Here is a 24,431-nt window from a genome sequence, read left to right on the forward strand (position 1 = left end):
TTGGTTGTATTATAGATATAGGAAAACTATATCTATGGGTTGTATAGGTGTAAACCTGTAATTACGGCATATGGGCTTGTTTACTTATGACTCGGGGTGGCGGGTAGGCGTGTTGCTTACCACCAGGCGTGTCTCATAACTTGATATCATAAAAAAATGTTTAGTAATCCTGTTATTATTACAAGTTTTAAAACTATTGGTTCTATGAATAAATAAATAGTATTAAACAAAACGTAATTCGCTTGTGATGGTTTGTTTCTCGAGCCAGAATACTGGAGGAAAAGGCCTGATACAAAAGATTCTGCGCTTATTTATATAAATTTCTTCCCGCCAAAACCTCCAAACATCATCGAGGAATAGCTGTTTTGGCGGTATTGGCAATGACCAACAATAATCTGTAATTCGAATTTGTCAACAATAACAACTTTAACTATAATATTTGAATTTATTGTGAAAAGGTATACAAATTGTAAGTTACGGTTTGTAAAAGTTACATACATTTCAATAACTATATTTGTTCGAGTGTGATACAATATACAATATAGTATGCAAAATACGAGCTTGTCATGATTGCAACCTAACAATAGCTACACCATACATATACATGTCCCTCTCTCCTTAATTTCATTTGAATGAAATAATTTCTGGAAGAGATCGTTTGTCTGAGTTGAGTATGCCTCGTTCTTGTTCGTGTGTGTAAGCAATAAAATGTTTAACCACCTGTCTATCTATAGATAGTCTTGTGGAAGTCGTTTATGTCACATACTATGTCTGTTTTGAACCTTCAAAAGTTTAAGTGGAAGTTTCACCACTCTCTCGCCTTAAAAGTGACCGACTGGCCAAAGTTCCGAACACAACACCGAGTTCAACTTAAGACTAAAAGAATTATATAAGTCGTTCATGCTTTCTTACTTTGTTATGGACATAAAGCAAAAGTGATATAGTTTTGATAATTTATATTAAACGGATAGAAAGCTAATTTCCCAACTTTAATGTTAACGTGAAAAATATAAAAGTTGGTCGATTACGATTCCAATAAAGATAATCCAGAGGATTTTTAAAATTGAATTACATGAAAGAGGTGTATTATAAGTATTAAAATTAATTGACAAGTACAAGCAATAAAAAGGTTTCTATTGTTTGAATAAATTTGTTGAACTCCCGTTAATTGACTGACGACCTAAAATGTACGTAATTAAAATGTATAATCGCACTTACTTAACGATAATGGTCAGTACATACACGTGTTTATATATAGATTACGCTTGAATGAAGATGAAATTGCACAGAATCACGTGAAACTCCATCTATAGAAAGTCGGGCCTTTAATATCTACTTTTAAAACCTGTTTTAAGTCTTTACATAAACAAGTCTCTTCGTTAGCCGTTGGCCCAGTATGCAGCCAGTGAGTTCTCGCCTAATATCGCTTATACAAAAATGTAGAACGAGCACAAATTAAACATATTAGAGAGTCGAAATCAGTAATATGTAAATTAGTGAAGTAATATATAATGAACAGCCGGAACTCAATGGAATAGTACCAAAATAAAAAAAAGAAAAACAAATATCATAAAGCTGTTTGTCTGCTCTTTTAGAATAATCTATCGTTGTTATCTATTGTTACGATGGCAGTTTTTTACTGATTTCGTTTTCTTTTAGACAAGTATCAATTTGATCGATGATGTTATCAGATGACGTATGAAACCGTTTAAAACTTTCATTTTTTTGTTCTCACTTTTTACTTCTAATCTAAAGCACGTGTCTTAGAAATTAGAAGGTGTTTTTCGGTACGATACCAGTTCTTTTCTAGAACAAAATATGAATTTCGTAGCTATTCATGTTTTCTCTCCCTGATAATTTTGGAGTAGGAAATTTATCGTGTTTAAATTTTACACACATAAAAATGTATTATTCAAAAATACAGACAGAGAATATAGAATGAAATACAAATTCAACTCAACAGTTTATTTCATGTAAACATTCAATAAATTAAGAAATAAATTAAGTCAATAAATAATATAAATTAAGTCTTTGTACAACAGAGGTTAGAGTAGGGCTGTTACCCAAATATGGTCCTAAAATTTTGGTCTACCTATTTGCTGTGGGCGTAGCCACTGTATGCCAGATTTTGGCCTTCGTCCAAGTTCTTGTTCCAGTCTGAACCGTAGCTGGAGTACCCATGTCCGTGGTCATGGCTGTGTTCAACGTGAACTGGGTGGTGAGATTCGACGTGATGGGCGTGTGGGATGACCTCGTAAGTGGTCTTGGTATGTTCGTGTTTGAGACACCAAGCAACGAAGAGAATGATGGCCAGGACTAGGGCGACCTTGGCTGTTGCCAAGGCCTTGAGCGCGATCAGCTTCACAATTAAGAGTTTTCCGAAGAGAACCTTGGCGCCGAGGAGACCAATAATAGCGCCCAAGCCACTGCCTTTCTTGTTCTTACCACGACCTGGAGATAAAAAATTACGTTATTAACCTAGAAATTTAATATGTGACTTTTCCGCTCCTCGACTTTTATATGTTTAAAAATGAGAGAAAACGACAGTAAATCTTATAACGCTAAAGTTTATATTTAAACAATTTTAAATGTGACTTCTTTAGTTAATTTAATAATAGAGAGACGATATTCTCTCTAAATATTACGAGAAGATGGTGTGTTTTGGATAATTTTTAACTGCATAGTTTAACGAACCAATTTCTAACTTTATTATTCCAATTTCTATGGTCGTTCTAGTTAGAATGTTAAGTTTTATTTGTCTTATTTTTGTATTACGAAAAGCTGATCAATTAAAGTAGATGTGTTTTTTATTTAATTATTTATTTAGTTTATTATATTTCTTTCTCATTCTCTCTTGCACGCTACTGTCCACTTATAACCTTATGAGCTCTCACTGCTCTGGGTTGACTGGAAGAGATATCTTTTATAGGTAAGTCCACCATTGCTTACCTTCTACTAAAGTAATCTTTCTCTTTTCTTTCTGTTGTATTTATTTGGCGCAATAAAGAATATATTATATGTATTTTCAATAGCTTTTAACTTCATTACAGTTATTTTATTTTTACTAATAAAGTTCATTAGTAGATTACCATTTATATAACATTCCATGGCTTGTAATTAGTGTTCCCCATTGTTATTCTATATATATTTACCTTCTTCCAGAGACCGCTGCAGAGTCTCTTTGTCATCTTTGTTCATCTTGACCTCAACAGAATGAGTCTCGAACAGGCTAACGGCTCCATCCAGAAGTCTGTAATTGACTTCAGCATCTCTAGCTGTTGGATCCACAGGTAGAGTGTCCAATTTCTTTGGTGACCGAACTTCGGGTTCACCCTTCAGCATGACACCATCAACGATGGTGATGCTACGTGATGCCCTTAGGTTGTCTACGATCTTCAGCAACTTTTCCTGTTGACAAACAATAATAACTATTAGTTTAATGGGTTTAATGTGAATGCGGATTGCAAAGGCTTATATCTTCTAGAAAGATGAAATCGTTGTGAGTAAATACTTGAAATAACAAATAAAAGTACTAAAAGAAATTGTTATCCACTATCACAAACACAATTTTCACTTGCACTTTCACTTGAAATTAAAAATTAAATATTAACCTTAACACATAGAATGTAATCTCCTTTGCAGTCCTTGACGAAGCTGAGGGCTATTTCCATGGTGTTATCACTGTCATCGGCAGAAGCAAAGGCCACAAGGGCAAACGCGAACACGATAGCAAGCTTCATTTTATTGTTTTTTTATTTTTTAATCCTAGCCGGTTAAAATTTCTGACATCAACAGATGTCAAGCAATGTTTGGCGAGATACCCCGGCTGCTATACAGTTTTATCACTTCCCCCCACCGTGTTTATATCTATACACTCATACGCAACTCTCATCTGGGTTAGGATGAAATTTGATTCAGTTTAGAACCTAATGTATATGTAAATAGATTCGCTAGTTTAAAAAGTGGCATGCTCGTTTTTTTTATTGTATAGTGAGGTTGGCGTGTGGGTGTGGCGAAGTTTTTGTTTAAACAATATTTGTATGAATTTCATTAATAAATTTTCTTTTCTTTCGTAAAATGTGAGATGTATTTTTACTTCCTTTTCATAATTTAAATGCTATAAGACGTATATAAAAAAATATTGTTATTTTTTTGAAGCTTTACCAAGTTTTACATGAGACTTAAATTGCGTCACCTTGTTGTACAACTATTTGTTACAAATTGCTATAACGTGGTTGAAATATACTCTTTTCAATTTTAAAAATAACTGACCTATTTTGTACAGAGAAAATAATAAACGTTATTATTTGCGGATAATAACATAATGAAATTGTGACTTTCTATACTTTACTCGGGGCACGGTGTTTTTGCTTATAAATCATAACAATTTACGTATAATGTAAGACATATAAGGTTTGTTTTTTTAGAAGTTTTTTTAATATTACTTGTAAGGAATATTATAATCTTTTAGTACCATGATATTATTTTTTTTTGTGAAACTACTGCACTACTTTGTTAAAATTATTAATACCAAAGACCGAACATAAACAAAATTCCTTCCGACCTGTGTGCCACACCAGGGCGACTGCTTGTTTCTGTATTTTTTTTCACGTTTATCCATTAACCGATTACGTTAAAAAAGTAAATATTTTTCATCATCATCATCATCATCATCATTTCAACTAAAAGACATCCACTGCTGAACATAGGCCTCTCCCAAAGAATGTCACAACGATCTGTCCTGCGCCGCTTGCATCCAGGCGGGTTGGTGGTCGCAGTTTGAGTGCAGGTGTACTCGAGGACGCTGCTGCCCATCCTCATTGTTTGTTGTTCATCCCTTTGTCGCCTTGTACGACAACCACGGGAAGAGAAGGATTGGTTCTATTCTAAGCCAGACACCACACGGCAAAAATTTAACGGCAAAAATATTTTTATTTTTTTCCCGATATTGAAGTCGATTTATGGTTAGTTACTTTGTAACTTACGGTTTATTTCTTAAACTTACTCGATTGCCGTGTAGTATCGCAACCAACGGGTTAAATTAAATGTCATATATTTATTTTACTTTTTGTGCTATTTATTTATATGCTATTTACATAACCGTAAATTATAGTTAATCATTATATGTATTATATATGATATATATTATTCCATGTTAAAAATGTGATAAGTAGAATTATCACATTTTCTTATAACAATATAATATAAAGAATTATGCAAAGCCTTCCAAATAATAATTTATATTAATAGTGATTTCTATTTTCATAGTTAAAAAGATTTAGTAAATAAATAAATATAATTATTGAGTTCTTAGATTTCACGATTTTTACACATAGGAAATGAAAATATTTCTTCTGAATGATGATGAATTTATTATTTCTAAATCGCATTTGTACGTCCCGCTGTTGAGTACCGATCAACTTTTTTTTTGTCATTAAAAAATAAACGCGTATTTGACCTCCATCTTACCTGATGGAAAATGACGATGAAGTCGACGATCGAGCATGCACACTTAAATAATACTTATTCACTCTCGCCTTGAAAAGGCCCAAGGCATATCGTCCAGGGAATAAGTCTGCAGGCTGCAGGCAGAGAATGCGATTCCATAGCCGTTCACCATATAAATGTTCCACAATTACGAACTATATTTAGACAAGAAACTAATACAAGACAATGAACTTACACTGAATAACAAACTAATACTAGACAATACTAAATTACGAAACTATTACAAGAAAACGAAAACGAGCTACTTAGATTACTTAAAAATTGCATCTTCGCACGTAAGTGTGAGTAATATAATATATTTTCGAGTTTCGTGTTATGAACAATGATCAATGATGTAACTAAATTTCATGTTATTTTCGTGTAACAAATTTATATATGGCGTGAAAAGTAATAACGACTCGATAGTACTTTGCACTTGAAATGAAAGAATGAAATTATTTTATAGCTCCTTGTCAAAGTCAAATAATCTTTATTTCATTGGTAAGCAAATTACACGTGAAATCGTCTTACTGATTAAACTCTACTGTTCATGCGTAAGGCAGACTCCCCTGAGAAAAATGACCATGAAACTCTAGGGATTGCTCTTTGTAAATATAGATTTGAGTACATTTATCATTATTATATTTAATTTAAATATCTTAGATCGAGAACACCTGAAAGAGCTAAACGGGTTTTTTACCACGGATTTTTGTCATCCAAGTACACAGAAGTTTAGTAAGCATACAGTTTTAGGTTCTCAATGGTTTTAGACCTCGGAAATGAATATGAATCGGAATCTTATTATAGAAACGTACACATTACCCCTTATATGAATTTGAGACTTAATGAAGACGACTGTCAAGAATAGTTTGTTCATTTTTATTCCTCTTCTATTGTGAAAGAGTTCGTCCAGGGAAGTACTGCCACCTTACCTATTTCTGCCACCGAGCAGTAAAGTGAACATAACTGCGTTCCGTTTTTAATGGGTAAGGGTGCTGGTGAAATTACAGGCACATGAGACTCGTCAATTTATGTCTCAGGGCGACTGACGCAGAGGCATAGGGTGTCCCTCAGATGTTTTCTATGTGTACAAATTATTTTAATGTCGTAATGGAAAGCCAAAAGTTTAAGTAAGTCTACAGATATAATATTTGTTAATGATGTCTTTCTTATATACCCAAGAGAAAAATTATTTCAAGGAAACAAATAAAGACATCATCAAATATATATCATTTAGAGTTGTCGAAACATGTACCATTCCTGGCTCTATAAATACAGAAACTCCTCATGAGTAGCTGTTACGTTACTATGATATTGAATAACGTTGTACAAGTATATATGGCATTGTTACAAATCGCAGGTCCAATTATTCCATGTCGAACTACTATATATAGACAAAGAAAGTCGATATTCACAATTAAAACAATTAAATGTATTGTAAATCAGCAAAGGAGCAAAAGAGACGAAAAATGTATCTACCTGTTAAATGTTGGAAAGAGATGGTTAATCGATCAGATTGAAAGCTTATAACAGTTGACCGCTAGAAGGTCGGTTTACAAGCTACGATTTGATGGGAGTAAAATCGGATTAGTATTTTTTTATCTATTGTTGGACTTTTCAACAATTTTTCTATTCAAAGAAGTTCTCTACAGGGGAAATAAAGATATAATTTAAATGCCTTAAGTTCTTACGTTTTAAATTTTACAAAAAAAAAAAACTTTCGGGCGTATTGTTTCGCTGCCTAGAGAGTTACCCGAGAATTATTTTCAAAAAAGTTTTACTGTTTCTATTTTATAGAAGTTCAAAGGGAAAACATAACATTGTTAAGTGCATGTAAGCCAAAGTTAGTTAAAAAACGAAAGTGTGTTCGCCACTGGCATCAACGTCTCGGTCGTCGTTAGGTATATCATTTTTTTACTTCCCAGCTCTTGGAAATAAAAACACTTTGTGATTTTGAGGTATATTTATTATAAAAGAGTGAAACCCTAGTCGCTACTGGTTGAGCGGTGTTAGAGGCACTAGTATACGTTTAACTTGGCTAAACAAGAAATGATGCGTACCGCTACATAATATTTTCTATCTTTAATAAACATGAAAAATTTCTTTTTTTCTCTATTCTAAAATATACATACATCTATTAAATTTTTTATGATACCAAGTGACAGGATAAAGAAGTCGAACTAGCGTCAAGCGCCGCGCCTGCCCAAAGCAGTCGCAGTGCCACTCAGAGCTTTAAATCGCAAAGATCTAAAGGACACTGCCACTGTGCCTGTCACCCTGAGACATAAGTTGAAAAGCTGACACTGAAGGTTTCAAGTGACATAGTATTACGTAAAAAATAATTATTTGAAATAATTATACATATGTATTAAGGTGAAGTGTAATTAACACACACATAATTACGAGACACAGCTTTATAATTTAACATGTTTATATTAGTTATCGTACGGCATGTTGCATTGACTCTTATTTTATAATATTGCAGTCAAAAATGGCTAAATATGTTGACACATTATTCTGCAAATGTTACCATCGAGTACTCTACCTACGTACCACATTTAAAGCAATAAATGATTTCATTTCATTTGCCTGTAATTTCACCAGCACCCTTAACCCTTCAAAACCGAAATGCAGAAATATGAATATATCGAAATAAACACGATGGCAGTAGTTCTCTATACGAACTCTTTCGCTACTAAATATAACAATAACATATGCATTCCCACTAGACTTAAGTACTTCACCAGGCTCATCCACCGACAAGACAAAATCCGAAGCGTGTAAGCCGACCCCGATGTCGCAATATGAAGAATCTGAGACTCATCCACATGGCATCTTAGATCGGAACTTTCGATTTCGACTGGCTTCTTGTTCTGAACGGATATTTGACTTCACTCTACTCATTTGCTTTCCAAATCAATATACCCCATAACATTGGCGTATAATAATTCTAAAGTAATCTCTGTATAAGCGCGTTTGCATTGCATCCGATTCGTATTTGTTCCAAATCCGAGACGATACAAATCTAGAAAACTCGGATCCACTTCGCATGTCGCTTGTGCACTAAGCCCGATTGAAATCCGAATAAGTACGAATGTCGCTTGTACACCTAGAGATAAAATTATCTCTATGACATTTCGGACCGTCATTTCTCTTCAGACGAAGTGCGAAAACGCTTTAAGAGAGTCTCCCATTATCGCGATATTTGTGAAGTAGGTTGACGAATGAAGTAAACCTGCAATTTTATGCACATTGAGCTGCTTATTATCACCGACTGCTCCATAGAGGTCAAGTCACCAGACCATTCCAGTGAGTTGCACAGTGATTTTCATGTTGCCATGCCATCTCTGAGGTTCCGGGTTCGACACCGGCCGGGACAATGTAGATCTAACGTTTCAATATTCTCTCGAATCTGGTTGTTTATGGTTACGTCGTTGCTTCCGATTTCCAGCACACAAGTAATAATAATAATAATAATAATAACGCACACACTCAACATAGCCCCGCACTAGGGAAATCCTGTGTCGCGGGTGCCATGGACACACACATAGACAACCACAAATTACACCCAAACTCACGAGAGAAATAAATGTAGGCCATACAAATATTTCTCCCGGCCCGGGAATCGAACCCGGGGACCTCTGCGTGGCAGTCCGGTATGGTAACCGTTCGGCCACGGAGGCAGTTAAAAGTGTTTTTCAGTTACTTACTTTTGGATCAGAGATGTTGTCGAATATGTTATCTAATATTTAATATTATCCGTTTTCAAAAGCCGTCACTTGAACAACAATTTATACGCAAAAATTGATTTTATTGCTTTGATGAACGTTATGAAGGATGTTGCAAACACGACTTATTCCCATCTGATACCCCAAAACCGATCCCCTGGGGATCCGTTTCATTTTGTATTATTTTCTATTCCCATCGGAACCCCTTATGCAGGTGTTCAAGAATAAATATTAATATTTTATTCCCACCTGGTAACTCGGTACTTACAAGCTTATTTTTGGTAAGTAAATAATTTTGGTAGGTCAACAGTAAATTGTATTTGGGGGTTATACTGTATTTTATTTAGATTATTGTAAATGAACAACATTAACTAAGTATACTTTAACGGTCAAGGTACTTATCCTTTTGTTATTTTCTTAAAAAATGCCAAAATAGTCTCTGTGATAATTTATAGCATTTGATCACAATTGCTCAATAAATTAATATTTCATTTTAAAACCTTTTTTTCTTGTGACTGCACTTACGTTACAAATACAATGGGAGTTGCAAAATATATGGATCAGTTCGGATTTAAAATTGGCAGTGGACTAGTTGTAGGATATTAGACACACGTAGTTTTTAGTGTTTTAGTGACTTTCATGTAATAGGTAATGCTTTATTACGTTACGTTTAGGCGTAAAATCACATGTGGAATTATTGCACCATATATTTTGATTTGCCGAAGCAACGTCTCAGTTTTAGTTGTTATTGTAGTATAGTTTTCATGTACAGCATTTATGAATAAACCGTTATTGTTTTCTATTACACAAATGAATCTAAATGGGACCGGTTGACTATAATAGTCTTTTTAACGGAGACCTACGCTGCTCAAACTGACATATTGTCCAATTGTCGCGAACAGGCGTAACATATCGTTGACGGAGACAAATTATCTACATTATTCGATTCTGAAGTTCACGTTCAACGTTATGATATTATATATAATACTTCGTACGTAACGTAACACAAAATTTTAAGTTACGTTCATAATACCACATGACATAAAGATTAATGATGATGATAGCAGCTGAAATTTAGAACTTATAAGTTTTGGTGCTCTTCTATTTGAAACTATCGTGATTTTTAACTGACTTCAAAAAATGAGGAGGTTTTCAATTCAAGAAGTTTTTTTGTGTGTATGTTACGCGATTGTGAACCGATTTTGATAATTATTATTTTGTTGGAAAGAGGGTACGTATTGGTCCCATTAAGATTGGAAGAAAGTATTCCACTTCTAAGGGTGGCAAATCAAGAGATGAACCCAGTTTCGCGCGCTTTCCGGTAACCGATTTCAATAAAACTTGGCAAATATATGTAATTCCACTAACTTTTGAGGTCGGTTTTTTTATATAAAAAAGTTATAATGATTATTGGTACAAAGACCGAACAAACAAAAAGAAAAATTCGTTCTATCAGACTAGACTCGAACCAGCGCCTGTCTCCTCTACGTGGTTACATTTGCCAACTGAGTTACGGGTTGAACCAGCAAATCCTGTCCTGATTCTGCGCTGTATTTATAATACCCAGTGACAGGGCGAACAATTCGTGGGCCTGGTGGTAAGTGACGCGCCTGTCCATAACAGTTGCAGTGCCACTCAGAGTTTTAAAATGCAAAGATCGGAAGGGCAATGCCACTGAGCCAGTCACCCTAAGACGTAAGTTGATAAGTTCCATGTTCCTGTAATTTCACCAGCACGCCTACTCTTCAAAACTGGAACGCAGTAATACTCCCATTACTGCTTGGCGGCAGAAATAGGTAAGGTGGCAGTACTTCCCTGGACGAACTCTTTCTCTGAGCTCTACTGCCACTAAAATTACAAATTATGGGACTTGTCAAGTTAAGTCTCAGGGTGAAGAGTGCACTGGCAGTTCCCATCAGATCTTTGAGATTTACAGCATTTACTGGCACTGAAAATGTATGTATCAGAAGGGAGGATGAACGAATGGTGCATGCAGCGGAACTAGGAATGTTGAGATAAATGTGTGCAGTGACGAGAAAGGATAAGATAAGTACATCAGGGGAATTTCGAAAGTAGTGCCAGTTACGGAAAATATGAGGAGTAATAGGTTAACGTGGTATGGACATGTCATGAGGAGGGAAGAACGTCATGTGACGAGAAGAGTGTTAGGTATGAATGTGGAGGGATATAAGGGGATAGGAAGGCCAAAGAAAAGATGAATGGATTATGTGAAAGATGAAATGGATAAGAAAGGTGTGAGTAGAAAAATGACGGCTGATAGGGGAGAGTGGAAGAAAAATACATATTGTGCCCACTTCACCTAGCATGGGTTAGGGACAGGAAGAAAAAGAAGAAGAAGAAGAACTGGCTCTGGAACTGCTTGTTTGTCTCATCGCTTGGTATAATAAAAAAACACACTAAACTACTCGCTAACTTTAGTTCATCAGACCATGATCGATTGGAGCATTTTTGCCCGACGGCGAATAACCTTTGAGTTGAACCCTGGTACCCTTAGAAAGTACCCATATCGATCACTGGACTAAAGGTCAATAAGTTGATAAGTACTAATTTCACTTACTACGTATTTAGAAAGAAGAGAATGCAATAATTTATCTGATATTGTTCTATCATAATATAATTTAAGTTACAATATCGAGTTCTTACACTTTCGCGATTGTTACACGTAGGAATGAAATTATTTTTTCGGAACTCAAGGCGAATATTGTTTTTGCAAACTAACCAATGTTTCTGGCCCTTTACAGGTCCCATGGTCACGTCTGACTGATATTTAGATTACCATCTCTGTCAGCCGTAACTATGGGAGCTGTAGAGGTCCCGAAACGGTGATTTGTTTGAAAAAACAAATATACAGGATTTAGATCCGATGTTTCTCTGTGTGTGTCCATGGTACCAGCGAATTGTGGTTTCCCTAGTGCGGGGCTGTGAGTATGTGCGTTATTTATTGTCGAAATTTGTATTCCAAGTATACGAAGTCAAGTAATAATACAATTTCTGAACGTGAGCATTACTGCTTTCCGATTTTTAAGGGTCAGAGTGTTGATGAAATTACAGGCACGGGGGATTTTTGAACTTGTCACAGGGTGACGAGAGCAGTGGCAGTGCCTCTCAGATTTTTTTGGTGTGATCGGATCTCAGAGTGACACTCCAAATGTTATTCTTCGTCCCGTCACTTGGTATAAAAAAGAAATCTATGTCTTTGAAAGAAATTCGTCTTCTAAAAGGAGATTCAGTAGGGTATAAAACATTTTGTCGTGAGTAACACTTTTTAGATTTATTACGAAAGTGCTATACTTTCGTACTTTAGAATCTACATGTTTCTCGAATCTGAGATATCCGTCCATCAACATACCCAAATTTCGAAATTCCAGAGACTCTACTATAAGATAATCGTTGACCTGTAATGTCCCACACCGTGTACTGAAGTGTCTCTAACAATAATTTGCTCTGAGTGTGGCGGGCTTTGTATTTGTAGCCAAGTCTTTTTTCTATAGTAAGCGATTCATTCACCGTCCAGTGCTCATTTCGGCAACTAATACATATTTGTTTTTTAATTCACATTTTACTTAATGTATTCTGTTATGGTCTTACCAATACGAGCTTTTTAACAACCAATAGTTAAGGCGTAATTGTATCATACATACACAAGTTGATAATTATCATCATCATCAATCAGCCATACGACGCCCACTGCTGGGCATAGGACTCGACGATCTCGTTGGGAGAGATCCACGACGATCGGTCCTGCGCTGCCCGCATCCATCGGCTTCCCGCGACCTCCATCAGATCATCGGTCCACCTGGTGGGGAACAAGTTGATAAGTTCGTAAACAATTTAGTTATCAACAGAACTTCATGCAAATGAACTCGTATTTGACAAAAAATATTCATATGGAATTAATTTGAATCAGGTGCAACCAAAACGGGGCCAAAAGAAACCGGAGGCGTAACGAACGGACCCGGTTTTTAAAGTTTATGAAAATAAGTTTACATTCGAAAAATCGAGTTAGTGACGGTATTGTTTTGAACGTGCGATCTTTGATGTAAGCAGACCATCGACGAAGTCGCCAATGATTTCATGCATTTGTCTCGGCGTCTGTGACCGAACAGTTACCCTGCCGGACTGCCGCGCAGAGGTCCCGGGTTCGATTCCCGGGCCGGGAGATATATTTGTATGGCCTACATTTCTTTCTCCCATGGGTGTGAGTGTGATTTGTGGTTGTCTATGTGTTTGTCCATGGCATCTGCAATACAGGGTTTCTCAAGTGAAAAAAAAATACATGGTAGTGTAGTGTGTGCGTGTGTGTCAAAATGAAAATTTAAAGACCATGTCCAAAGACGTTCGTTACGAAAGACAAATTAGAATAACAGAAAAACGCATAATCTTTGCATAAAAGTCATTTTATTCATAAGTCGTCATAACACACATAATGACCGTATACTCTGTTATTAAATTTTACTTTTTTACATAATTTTATTATTCATCGTATTTTTTGTATAGTACCAAGTGACCGATGACCTCCGTGGTCGAGTGGCTTGCACACCGGTTTTCACAGTATCGCCAAGTCTGAGGTCCCGGGTTCGATTCGATTTCGATTCCGGGTTCGATTCCTCGGCAGAGTCAATGTAGAAAAAACTAACTTTCCTATATCGTCTCGGGTCTGGGTGGTTGTAGTACCGTCGTTGTTTCCGATTTCCATAACACAAGTGCATTAGTTACTTACTTTGGGATCAGAGCAACTTATGTGATGTTGTTTAATATATATCACAATGACGGGACAACAAAGTCGTGCGCCTGGTGGTAAGCGACACATGGACAGGCCCATAGCGCCCGTCACTCTGATATATAAGTTGATAAGTCCCATGTGCCTGTAATGTATATATAGTATATATATTGTTGCTTTATAAGCCGTTAAGTTTACATGATTGAGGAATACGTTTTTTCTCTCCGAGGATTTTGATGGTAGTGACCACGAAACGAAGCAAAGTAAGAATGACGAAGAAAAAGAATAGAGAACAATTCCAAATCGTAAAAGTAAGTGTCCAAGAACCAGTAAAAAGGGTGATAAAAAATTGGGATGCTGATGAAAGAACCAATGAGGTCGTATTGAAAAAATGGTGAACGAGAAAAGAACGATTCTGAATACTACAGAGTACAGACTCGGGAAAATGATTGGACATTTGATACGACACGATAACTTCTTTAAGACCATTTTGGAGGGAAAGATCGAGAGGAAGATGGGGAAGAGGTCGACCTAGGCGCAGTTACATAGACCAAATAAAGGAAAAGGCCGGTATCGTGTCGTATAAGGAGGTCAAGGAGCTGGCTTATAAAAGAGCTGATTGGAAGATGCTCCACCAACAAGATTATAACTTGAAAAGGGGTGCCACGCACCGCTAGCACCGTTTAAGCATGTTCTGTTGATTGTAATGTAGCCTGGAGTGTGTAGTAGTGTGTAGCTTAAAGTTCAAAATTCAAAAGGAAAAAGAAACAGTGGAAATAAATCCAGTTTTATAAAAAAGTATTAAGTTTTTTGTGCTCTATTAAATATTTATCGCACAAGACATTTTTGATTACTGTTAAACGGATCAAAATTTGAAAAGGAGACATGCTCGCTTCGGCGATTCAGTAGAGAGTGACGACGGAATGAGACAAAATGAGAATGGCGAGACAAAGAAATTAAAGAACGATTCAAAATTTGAAAACAAGTGGCCAGGAATCAGAAAAAAGGTGATAAAAGGTGGGACGACGATGAATGGAGGTCACATCGTCACAAATTCTTAAATTTCGTGATGATGAAAGAGGTCGCATTGTCACAAACAAGTCGTGGTTAGAAACCTGTGAGTAGTGATAATCATTTAGCGAATAACCACGAAAGTAAAATTTATACCCTTGTAAATAGTCCTTAGTTATAAACAATTAGCTACCAAACATCAGTAAAATAACATTCGCTTCTTAATGTAGTACCAAAGATAGACAAACAGACTTTCATATTTACATTAACCGCCTCTAATATTAGCATATTCTTGAACTTGCGCAGGAGTTCATTGCACTGCACTGTCGCTCTTACGTAAAGATGGGATGCTCAACTTTTTGTGCGTGGGTCTTAAAAGTCGTGAACATATTGATGAATGATACAACATCTGAATCATAATAATCATAGGTAATAGTAGGTGTTATTATTATAAACCTATTTTTTTTTTATAAATTGTATGACATAATAGACCACGGATATCTTATAAAGGAGAGCCGTGCCCAGTGGCGGGACAAGAATTTAGTTAACGATTACCACTAGGTTTATTACCATGGTTTACTTTTTATTTTTTCAAAATAATAAAACCGAGGTCTTAAAATCTGTAAATTTCACTCAATTGTGTTAATATTCGCGAATATTAATGTCATTATTATGATTATGGTGACAGCAAATTAAAATTATATACATAATTGTAGTTTTTTTATTATAATCACTAGTGTTATATTTAGAAGGAGAAGAATGTTTAAATATTTGTTACGTAATGACGAATTCATCAAGGTTATAGTAGTTGAGAAGATAGAAGGAAGGAGAAGGAAATACAGACCAAGAATAGTAATAAAAATATATTGAAGTGTTTCAGTATTTAGTAGCAGTAGAGCTATTTGTGAAAGATTTCGTCCAGGGAAGAATTGCCATCTTACCTATTTCTCCTGCCTAGCAGTAACGTGAGCATTACTACGTTCTGATTTTGAAGGGTAAGAGTCCTAGTAAAATTAGGCGGTATCACTAGGATTTTTGCGATTTGAAGTCTGAGTGGCATTGCAACTGTAATGGACAGGCGTGTCGTTTACCACCAGGCATACGACTTGTGCGTACCGTTACTTGGTATTACAAAAAAATACATTCAGCGAGCGAATAAAAGGAAAGATCTAAATGAGCAGCTATTCAATTCAATTTTTGTAGGTTTTGGCTTAAGAGGTCAAGAAGCTGGCCATATATAGCTTGTGGTGTGGAGCATGGCTTTTAAATACGATGATGATTGATAGGGTTTTTGTTTAAGCAGAATCCGACTGTGTAGGTACTATTACCCTATAAATTTCTACCACAAAGTAGTACTGCTGTGTACCGGGTTCTAGGGTAAAAGTACCTTAAAATCTAATGTGCATTTGGGATATCGGAAATTTTCCTATTTATAGATTGCTTTCCGTTATTTCTTATTTAGGACTGACATTAATAGACTAGAGAATATATATATATAATATAAGATTATATTCATGAATTAAGAGTGAATTTACTTTAAGGTAGAAAATACATTAATTCGAGTAAAGATGTTGGCAACTAGGATATGATTCTATTTCGTACGTTGAAACCACAATAGAACCACGTTCGATGCTATAGTAGTCGACAAGAATGTGTAGCAGCTACTGACACCCATCTTTAAATAACAATTACATTGAGACGTTCCAATTCTTGCTTTGATAATAGAAAAATAAAGTAAAGAAAAACTAAAATGCTGAATTTAATCTTTGAATAGCACAGCAACATGGAATGGAGATAGAAAAGAGTTAGGTTAGGTTGGCAATGAAACAATTTTTTTCGTGATGGGACCATGGGACCCGTAGGGTGCCCGTAACGTTGATATATTTAAAAGAAAAAATACGCCATTTTATTTCCAATCATGTTCCAAATCTCGTTTGTGGGCCCTGAATTTTACAGCCCTGCAACTCATAAAAACACGGATGTGGTAAAGCTGTGCCCTTGTGTAAATTAAATATAATTAACCATCTATACGGTATAATTTATTGTGCAACAGATATCCTGGTAAAAGTTTGGACACAAATACAGGTGCGTGTGCTACGATCACGATTGTTAGTAACAAGTGACAAATGGGTTGCAGTGGTTGCAGCTTCAAATCTGAAAATAAAACTGCACTAAATAAGCCAATGTACGGTCAGTGCTCTATGATACTTGACCTTCTAACCGACCATTTTGATTCTGGGTAGATAAGCGTGAAGAAATGTGTTAAACAAAACTTAACCTTCAAGACTGTGAACCGTAAAAGTCATTTAAGTATACTTCCTAATAGCCATTAGTGAACGATGTTTTAAGAATCTTTTTAAGCCAATTTGATCTTTAACGTATAGAATACTAGTTTCAAGTATAAATACGTAAGAAGGGTCTTAGAACCAATAGGCCGGCTAGAGGGTCAGGTATCTTAGGGCATTGACTGTACAAAGAAAATTCTGTAATACATAACGTTTAATCAATACTTCTAAGTTAGAGAATAAGGTATCCCTACTATATAAATAATTATGGACAGTGTGTCGCTTACCATGAGGGTCACGCCTTATTCGTTCGTTCGTATTTAAAAAAAAAAACTTGCTAACATATATCGAGTTCTCAGGTTTACTCGATTGCTACACATTGAAAATGACACAATTTTTTAAACGACTTCAAAAAAAGGAGGTGATTCTCTATTGGACTGTATTTTTTGTGTGCATGTTACACGATTACTGCGATTTGTGAACGGATTTTGATGATTCTGTTTTGTTAGAGGGTACCTCAGTAGAGGTCCCTTCCAAATTTGAACAAACTTTGACAAACCTGGACAAACCCTTCTACAAAAATGGACCGCTTTCAAGAAAGCCGTTGAAAACGCATTTGTTCTTTTTTTTACTTTTATTTGCCAGAATACAGTAATGATAAAGGTTTTTAACTAAAATTAAGTACATTGTATTCAACCTGCAAGCAGATGTACAAATATTAATTTCATGTTTGGTTTCTACTCTTAATTGCACTTCAAATTCATATAAATTTTTATTTGGAATTTCTAAGTATTCTTTATTACTATAGAAGCAGTGTATCAAATGCCATTTTGTCAATTGCAATTTAAAAGTATGTCCTTGCAACAATTTAATTTCATTTGGCAGATTGTTGTAAATAATTGTACACATGTTGAAGCAGTTTTTCTTATAAATTACTTTATGGCATGTTTAGTATTTACTCTTTACAAATTAAAAAAAACTCATGATGAACATAGCTGTAAAGCCATATAAATATCAATTACGTACTTTTTGCTTACATTGAACAATAGTATTCTCACTTTTACTACTGTTTGTGATTCACAACAGTGTTGGTGTCCACGGGAACTGAGTTAGGGTTGGTACTTATCGAATTATTTATCTTCATGTTATTAAAAAAACAAAAAGTATTCATTTTTTTTGTGATCGACCTGATACTAACACTTGTCCACGTGGATTACGTAAATGCAGAATAAGCGCGTTTGCGCAGTGCATCCGATTTGTTTCGTTCCCGATCCCACTACACAAATCTAGAAAATTCGAACCCACTTCGGATATCGCTTGTGCACTAAGTCCTATTCGGATCCGAGAAAATACGAATATCGTTTGTACACCTAGAGTAAAATGATTCCTGTAACATTTCGGACCGTCATTTCTCGGATTCGGAACTGGGCAATTCGGGTTTTTACAAAACTTGCTGAGGAAAATGAAAGTATCCAATCATAAAAAATGTTCAGTAATCAACCCTATAATAGCATTCTACTTAAAACCCAAGAGATTTAACACCGAAAACAATGGTTACCTGGCATTACAGCTAAGCCTGCAATTTTCACATAACTCACTCCATTGTTTCTATGGGAATAGACTAAACTTTCATTTTAATTAAAAACTATACTTATATCGTTAATTCCACAATGATAATTAATTAATGTAGTTATTTGCTCGTTATAGATTTAAGTAATTTAGAATCAGTATCATAGAAAGCAATTGATAGATAAAGTCAGGAGATTTCGTCCAGGGCAGTATGCGAAACCATATTCAACCATTTTGCCCACGTCTTCGGAAATTTAAATTCGGTACGAACTCACCTGTGCACAGAATCTGTGTTAGTTATTTGATCTTAAATAATAATGATGGTTAACTTTTAGCAGCAGTAGATCTCCTTGTGAAAGAGTTCGTCCAGGGAAGTACGGCCGCCTTACCTACTTTTGTCGCCAAGCAGTAAGGGTACTGGTGAAATTACAGACATATGGGACTTTAGATCTTTGCGCTTTAAAGCTTTGCCTGTAACTGTTAGGGAGTCACCAAGAATATTAACGTGGAATCGTCTTGATGCGATCGTGTTTAATCACACTTGTCGCATTAAGCCGATTCGCCCTTGACGTGGCCGTTTGCGAGCGGTCGCGCCAATTGTTTTTAAGCCAGGATCAGCTGTCGTCGGCATGCGCACGGACGCAGAAAGCAGAGCGTGTACTCCCGTTCTCCGTTCGATAACAATTACTGTCAAATAAGTAGAGCTCGACAAAATTAAAAGGTGCATGATGTGAATGAACCACTGGTCTGTGGAATGAACCACTCTTGGCGTTGTCTTTTGGTTTTGTCGAGTAACACTTGTGTGATAGTAATTGTTTCAGACGTATTTCGGACCTCCGTCTAGTCTCCGTCAACAACAATCAACAAATCTGGGTGTCTACTAAACACCCAGATTCGTTGCCGACCTGTGTCGAGCAGCGTTCATACGAACCGATGCGAAACGCAGAACGTCCTTTTCGCTCTTATGTTCATGGGCTTAAAGCTTTTCTCTGACCGGCTTAATGCGATTCTACGTTAATAAATACATAAAATAAAAAATAAACATCATTTATTTCGGGCGACAATGACCCATATAAAAAAAATTACACTGAAATTAAATTAATAATTAATACCTACAGTTAAGAACTAAAATAATATAATCAGAATAAAAAAGAAAATAAAAGGTTATAAAAATAAAACTAAATTAAATTAAATAAAAGCCAAAATTCTAATTAAAATTACACGTACATAGTTTATTGATGTCTAAATCGATTGCCTCCATAACCGGCACCATCACCACTGGCGGGAATGCTTATCACAACAATGGCCGAATGTGGGGCAATCTAACCTGCGAGTTATCATAGCCAGGACGATATTGGGGCTAGCCCGCACTCTGCGCACCAGTAATAAGTGTGGTGACTCCCTTATACCCATAAGTAACCCTAACCTTAGTTAACTGCCTCCGTGGCCGAACGGTTACCATGCCGGACTGCCACGCAGAGGTCCCAGGTTCGATTCCCGGGCCGGGAGAAATATTTGTATGACCTACATTTATTTCTCTCGTGAGTTTGGGTGTAATTTGTGGTTGTCTATGTGTGTGTCCATGGCACCCGCGACACAGGGTTTCCCTAGTGCGGGGCTATGTTGAGTGTGTGCGTTATTATTATAATTATTATTGTTAGTGGCTCCGCACCGTTTCCCCCTAAACATTTACTGCAACCAGCGATACTGACGACATTGTTATACGTGTGACGGCTTCATTACTCCACAAAGACTTCCAATATTGTGTAGTAGGTAAATACGGGTGAAAACCAATGCTACCGTAAGGATCGAGCAGTTGGTGTTCCGCCAGAATGTGAATTTTAATTCATTTGTAGCGAGAGTACCAACCCAACATCTATTCTGTCGACCTTCATGAGGGTTGAGTTTTGGCCGTAGGGTGTCATGTACCGACGTTTCCGAGGGCAGCTACCGGACACCCACGTTGCGTCACACGTTGCAGACAATACGTGTAAATAATAATTAGGCATTAGTGTTTTATTATATTATTATGTTAGTTTTTAAAGAATGTATTTATGGGTTACAAAGATCCACCCATTACAAGATCTGAATATAAATAAATAAAATAAAAAATAAATGCGTGTCTCCTTAACCTTGATGTTGGTGGAAGCATCGATTGTATATAGAACATGGGTGGAGCTAAAACACTGTAAAAGCGAAGAATATGTAGTACCATTATAAATTATTTTATGACTTTGTGATTTCCTGCTATCTTTAAAGTACTACATCCTCTGTTTGAACTGTGTTTACACAATGATTTGACCAACTTCCTTTTAAGCAGAGGCTGTGGGTTCGAATCCCTCGTACCTCAGTTTCTTGGAATTTATGTGCGAAATTTAATTTGAAATTTACCATGAGTTTTTCGGTGAGGGAAAACATCGTGATGAAACCGTGATGAAGGTGACGGATTATAATCTAAACCCTCGCCTGGGAGGAGACCCGTGCCCAGCAGTGAGACGTAGCAATAGGTTGATGATGACGATGATGATCCTTTGTTTATACGTAATAATTATATTAAGTGTTAGTATTTTGTTCCATGGTGAAAAATAGACGTTGTATTATTAATGCTGCGGTATCAATCAGAACAACTTTAACCACAACTATAATTATTATTTTGTACGTAACCATAGAAAGTGCACTTAATCTAATACGTTCGAAACTCATTTGAGCAGGCGCCAACGCCAGCTAAAAGCTCGCACCATACCAAACATCAATTCGAACCATTAAAGTTCCCGTAGCTTTTCCAAACCCACTTTTACTGGTAAAACTAAACTCTCTCTAGAAACGCAATTGGTTTAATTGAGCTGTATTGGAGCAATTTTAACCTTGACTGAATTAATAATTAACTCAAAGTCAAGTTTCCGTTAACTAACGTTTTTATTTTATAGAGCCGTTTCTATAGAAATGTTTTACCGAATTATTTTTTGGTAATAGATACTATTGTTAGTGGTATAAACGCACAAATGAACGTTAGAATACGTCTTACAATTTTTTTTTTAATCCAAGCATTGGGAAAATTCTATAAAAATACGTATACCAAATTATACGCATATTTAGTCCGAGATAACATTGTAGTTTTGTCCTTTCTTGCTTCTTGAACAATGGTACAAGCGCACCAAATGAACGTTGGAATACGTCTTAAGATTAAAAAAATAAAATTATATGTTTTGGTGAAACACGTAAACAAAATAATGCTCCTTAACACAATAATTGATATATGACATACCTCTGTATGGCAAAAAATATTCACAAAGCTATGTATAGAGTATTTGGAGTCCCTACCTTGTCTGTGGTTTACGTTCTTATTTATAAAACCTCACAAACAATAAGTAACAAGCTTACTTTCTCCAAAAGTAAAATGTTAAAAGAAAATTCTACAATTTGGCCCTTATGTTCGCTTTGCGAGGCATTTTCCACTTCGATTGCGTTTCAGGTCGATATTACCATATAGCAAGATACGAAGTTTTACTTTAAATTACTGGTCCCCTAATTGTAAATCATATGAAAATAAGAAAAAAAGTTATTTGTGAGCACGCCAGTGGTATCGTAAACGAACTGCTTTTTGCTTTTTAATTGACTCTATTTGGTAATACAAATTTGTAATTTAAATAATAACTACGCACACACACATAGTCCTGCACTAGGGCAACCCTGTATCGCGGGTACCATGGACACGCATAGACAACCACAAATTACACACAAACTCTAGAGATAAATAAATCTAGGCCATATAAATATTTTGAACTCGGGATCTCTGTGTGGCAGAACAGCGTGGTAACCGTTTAGATAGTTTTTGCAGTCAATGTAATAATGTATACTGATATTATTGGTTTTAACTAACGCATTTGCATTTCGATAATTTTCGAGATATTACCACCTAAAGTTTCATTGTTACGTAAAAAAAATGTCGATTACGCTGATTTTGTTTAACAATGTGCCATGGCATGGCACCACTGAATTAGGAGTGCAGTAATATGTATTGAAATCCGAAAACTGTTTACGTAATATGTGGTTAACGGTGTTGGTTATTGACTAAGTCACTATTTGTTAGTTCTGAACACTATGCTAAATTTATTTTTTGGAGATTTTCTGTTATTTTTGTAAACAGCTATATTTATTTACTAATATATACTCCCCGAACCATGTGGAAAGAAAAACAAAGAAACGAATTTTGTGGAAAAAAAAAGAAACAAAACACACAATAAAAAAGAACTGGGGGCCTACCACAACCTCTTAAAACAATATTACTTTAACCTTACATTGACTTTTCGTACCATAACGCACTTAAAGTAAGCTTATTGTAATGTTAAAACTATGATGTTTTATTGACAACTTTGTGACTATTCATTCACTCAGTTCGTACTATGACGCGACTTTAACATTAAAGTAATATTACTCTAATGTAGCAGTCTTAAAATAGTTACACGGATGTAATGGAAACAATATTATTTTCAGTTTTATTGTCTTAATATTGATTTGTAATGATTATAAGTTATGTTGAACTTATTTATTTACATATATCTCTTCAATATTTTGTTTATTTTTTATTTATTAGCACATAGTAAATAATTTTTCGTCAAATATAAATACGCGATGTTTATTTTGTAAAATTATTGCAGCGCCATCTATATGCTCCTTGGCAAAACTTACAGTTGACACTAGACTATAATTCCGAATTCACGTGACTATCAAGACTCAGCTTGTTTTATTTATTTTTGTCATTGACTTACAATTATATGGACGTCGGGTCCGCGCTAAAAAGTGTCCGAACTTATAGGGCGTTAAAATCGTATACAGAGCGTCATTCACGCTTTAGTCTTCGTTTGTTCGACTGACAGCGAAGCAAGCAAAATTAGACAGTACTGCGATGACATTACAATTTAAATTCAACGTTTTAGCTTTTTCATATTTACATATATATTTTAGCCTTTACATGTCACTACGTTTAAATAGGTTGACTTGGGACATTTTTTTCGTGGTTTTTGTATTAGACACGTCGTCCATTTATTTGTAAGTCAATGATTTTTGTTCATGAAAATGCGGTATAATTATTGAAAACAACGTAATTTTAACAGATTTTATTATTACATACTTTTTTTTTAACAGTCAAAATTCTCTGAATGTAAATAACATTAAGTACTTAATCGTTATACTACGATAAGTTCACATAGCGTTATCTCTGTCCTATTTTTAATAAGGAATTGACAATATTGGGAAATCATTTGTTCTTTCAATCACTTTTGCAATATTACATTACTTAGTTGACAGGTTCGTCACGGTACGAATAAGAGTAATATTATATCTTACTTTAAGCTTACATTGAAATGAAATGAAATGAAAATCTTTTATTTCAGGCAATGAAATGCCCATAGACAAAGTGTTAGTGTTAGTTGAAATAAGATTGTTTTTAGAATGGTTGTGGTAGGCCCCCTGGTCCAAAAATTAAGTTCGGGTAGTGTTCTTTGAAGGTATCGATGTGTAACTGTTTGTTGGCTCCGAATATATAAATAAATAATCTCAGTACAGAGTACTAAAAAAACCGACCTCGAACGTACGTGGAATTACATCTAT

The 24,431-nt window shown here is 35.5% G+C and overlaps 1 protein-coding gene across 1 annotated transcript; it reads right to left on the reverse strand.

The window, feature by feature from the left end:
* Nucleotides 1-1,956: 1,956 nt before the first annotated feature.
* Nucleotides 1,957-3,772, reverse strand: LOC113232522. The gene is made up of 3 exons (XM_026467279.1): nt 3,612-3,772; nt 3,153-3,408; nt 1,957-2,451 (listed from the first exon to the last, which is right to left on the reverse strand). Exons 1-3 carry the CDS (start codon nt 3,738-3,740, stop codon nt 2,093-2,095), a joined length of 744 nt encoding a protein of 247 aa, XP_026323064.1. The 5' UTR covers nt 3,741-3,772; the 3' UTR covers nt 1,957-2,092.
* Nucleotides 3,773-24,431: the final 20,659 nt, after the last annotated feature.

Source organism: Hyposmocoma kahamanoa, unplaced genomic scaffold (assembly GCF_003589595.1).
Source record: "Hyposmocoma kahamanoa isolate Upper Pololo Valley unplaced genomic scaffold, ASM358959v1 76, whole genome shotgun sequence".
Lineage (NCBI taxonomy): Eukaryota > Metazoa > Arthropoda > Insecta > Lepidoptera > Cosmopterigidae > Hyposmocoma > Hyposmocoma kahamanoa.

Bases quoted from the DNA above. Each gene is read 5' to 3' on its own strand.
- LOC113232522 (XM_026467279.1), bottom strand. From the start codon at position 3,740: ATGAAGCTTGCTATCGTGTTCGCGTTTGCCCTTGTGGCCTTTGCTTCT. The intron at 3,409-3,611 runs GTTAATATTTAA...GTTTGTCAACAG, and splicing joins ATTACATTCTATGTGTTAAG to GAAAAGTTGCTGAAGATCGT. The intron at 2,452-3,152 runs GTAAATATATAT...TTTTATCTCCAG, and splicing joins GCAGCGGTCTCTGGAAGAAG to GTCGTGGTAAGAACAAGAAA.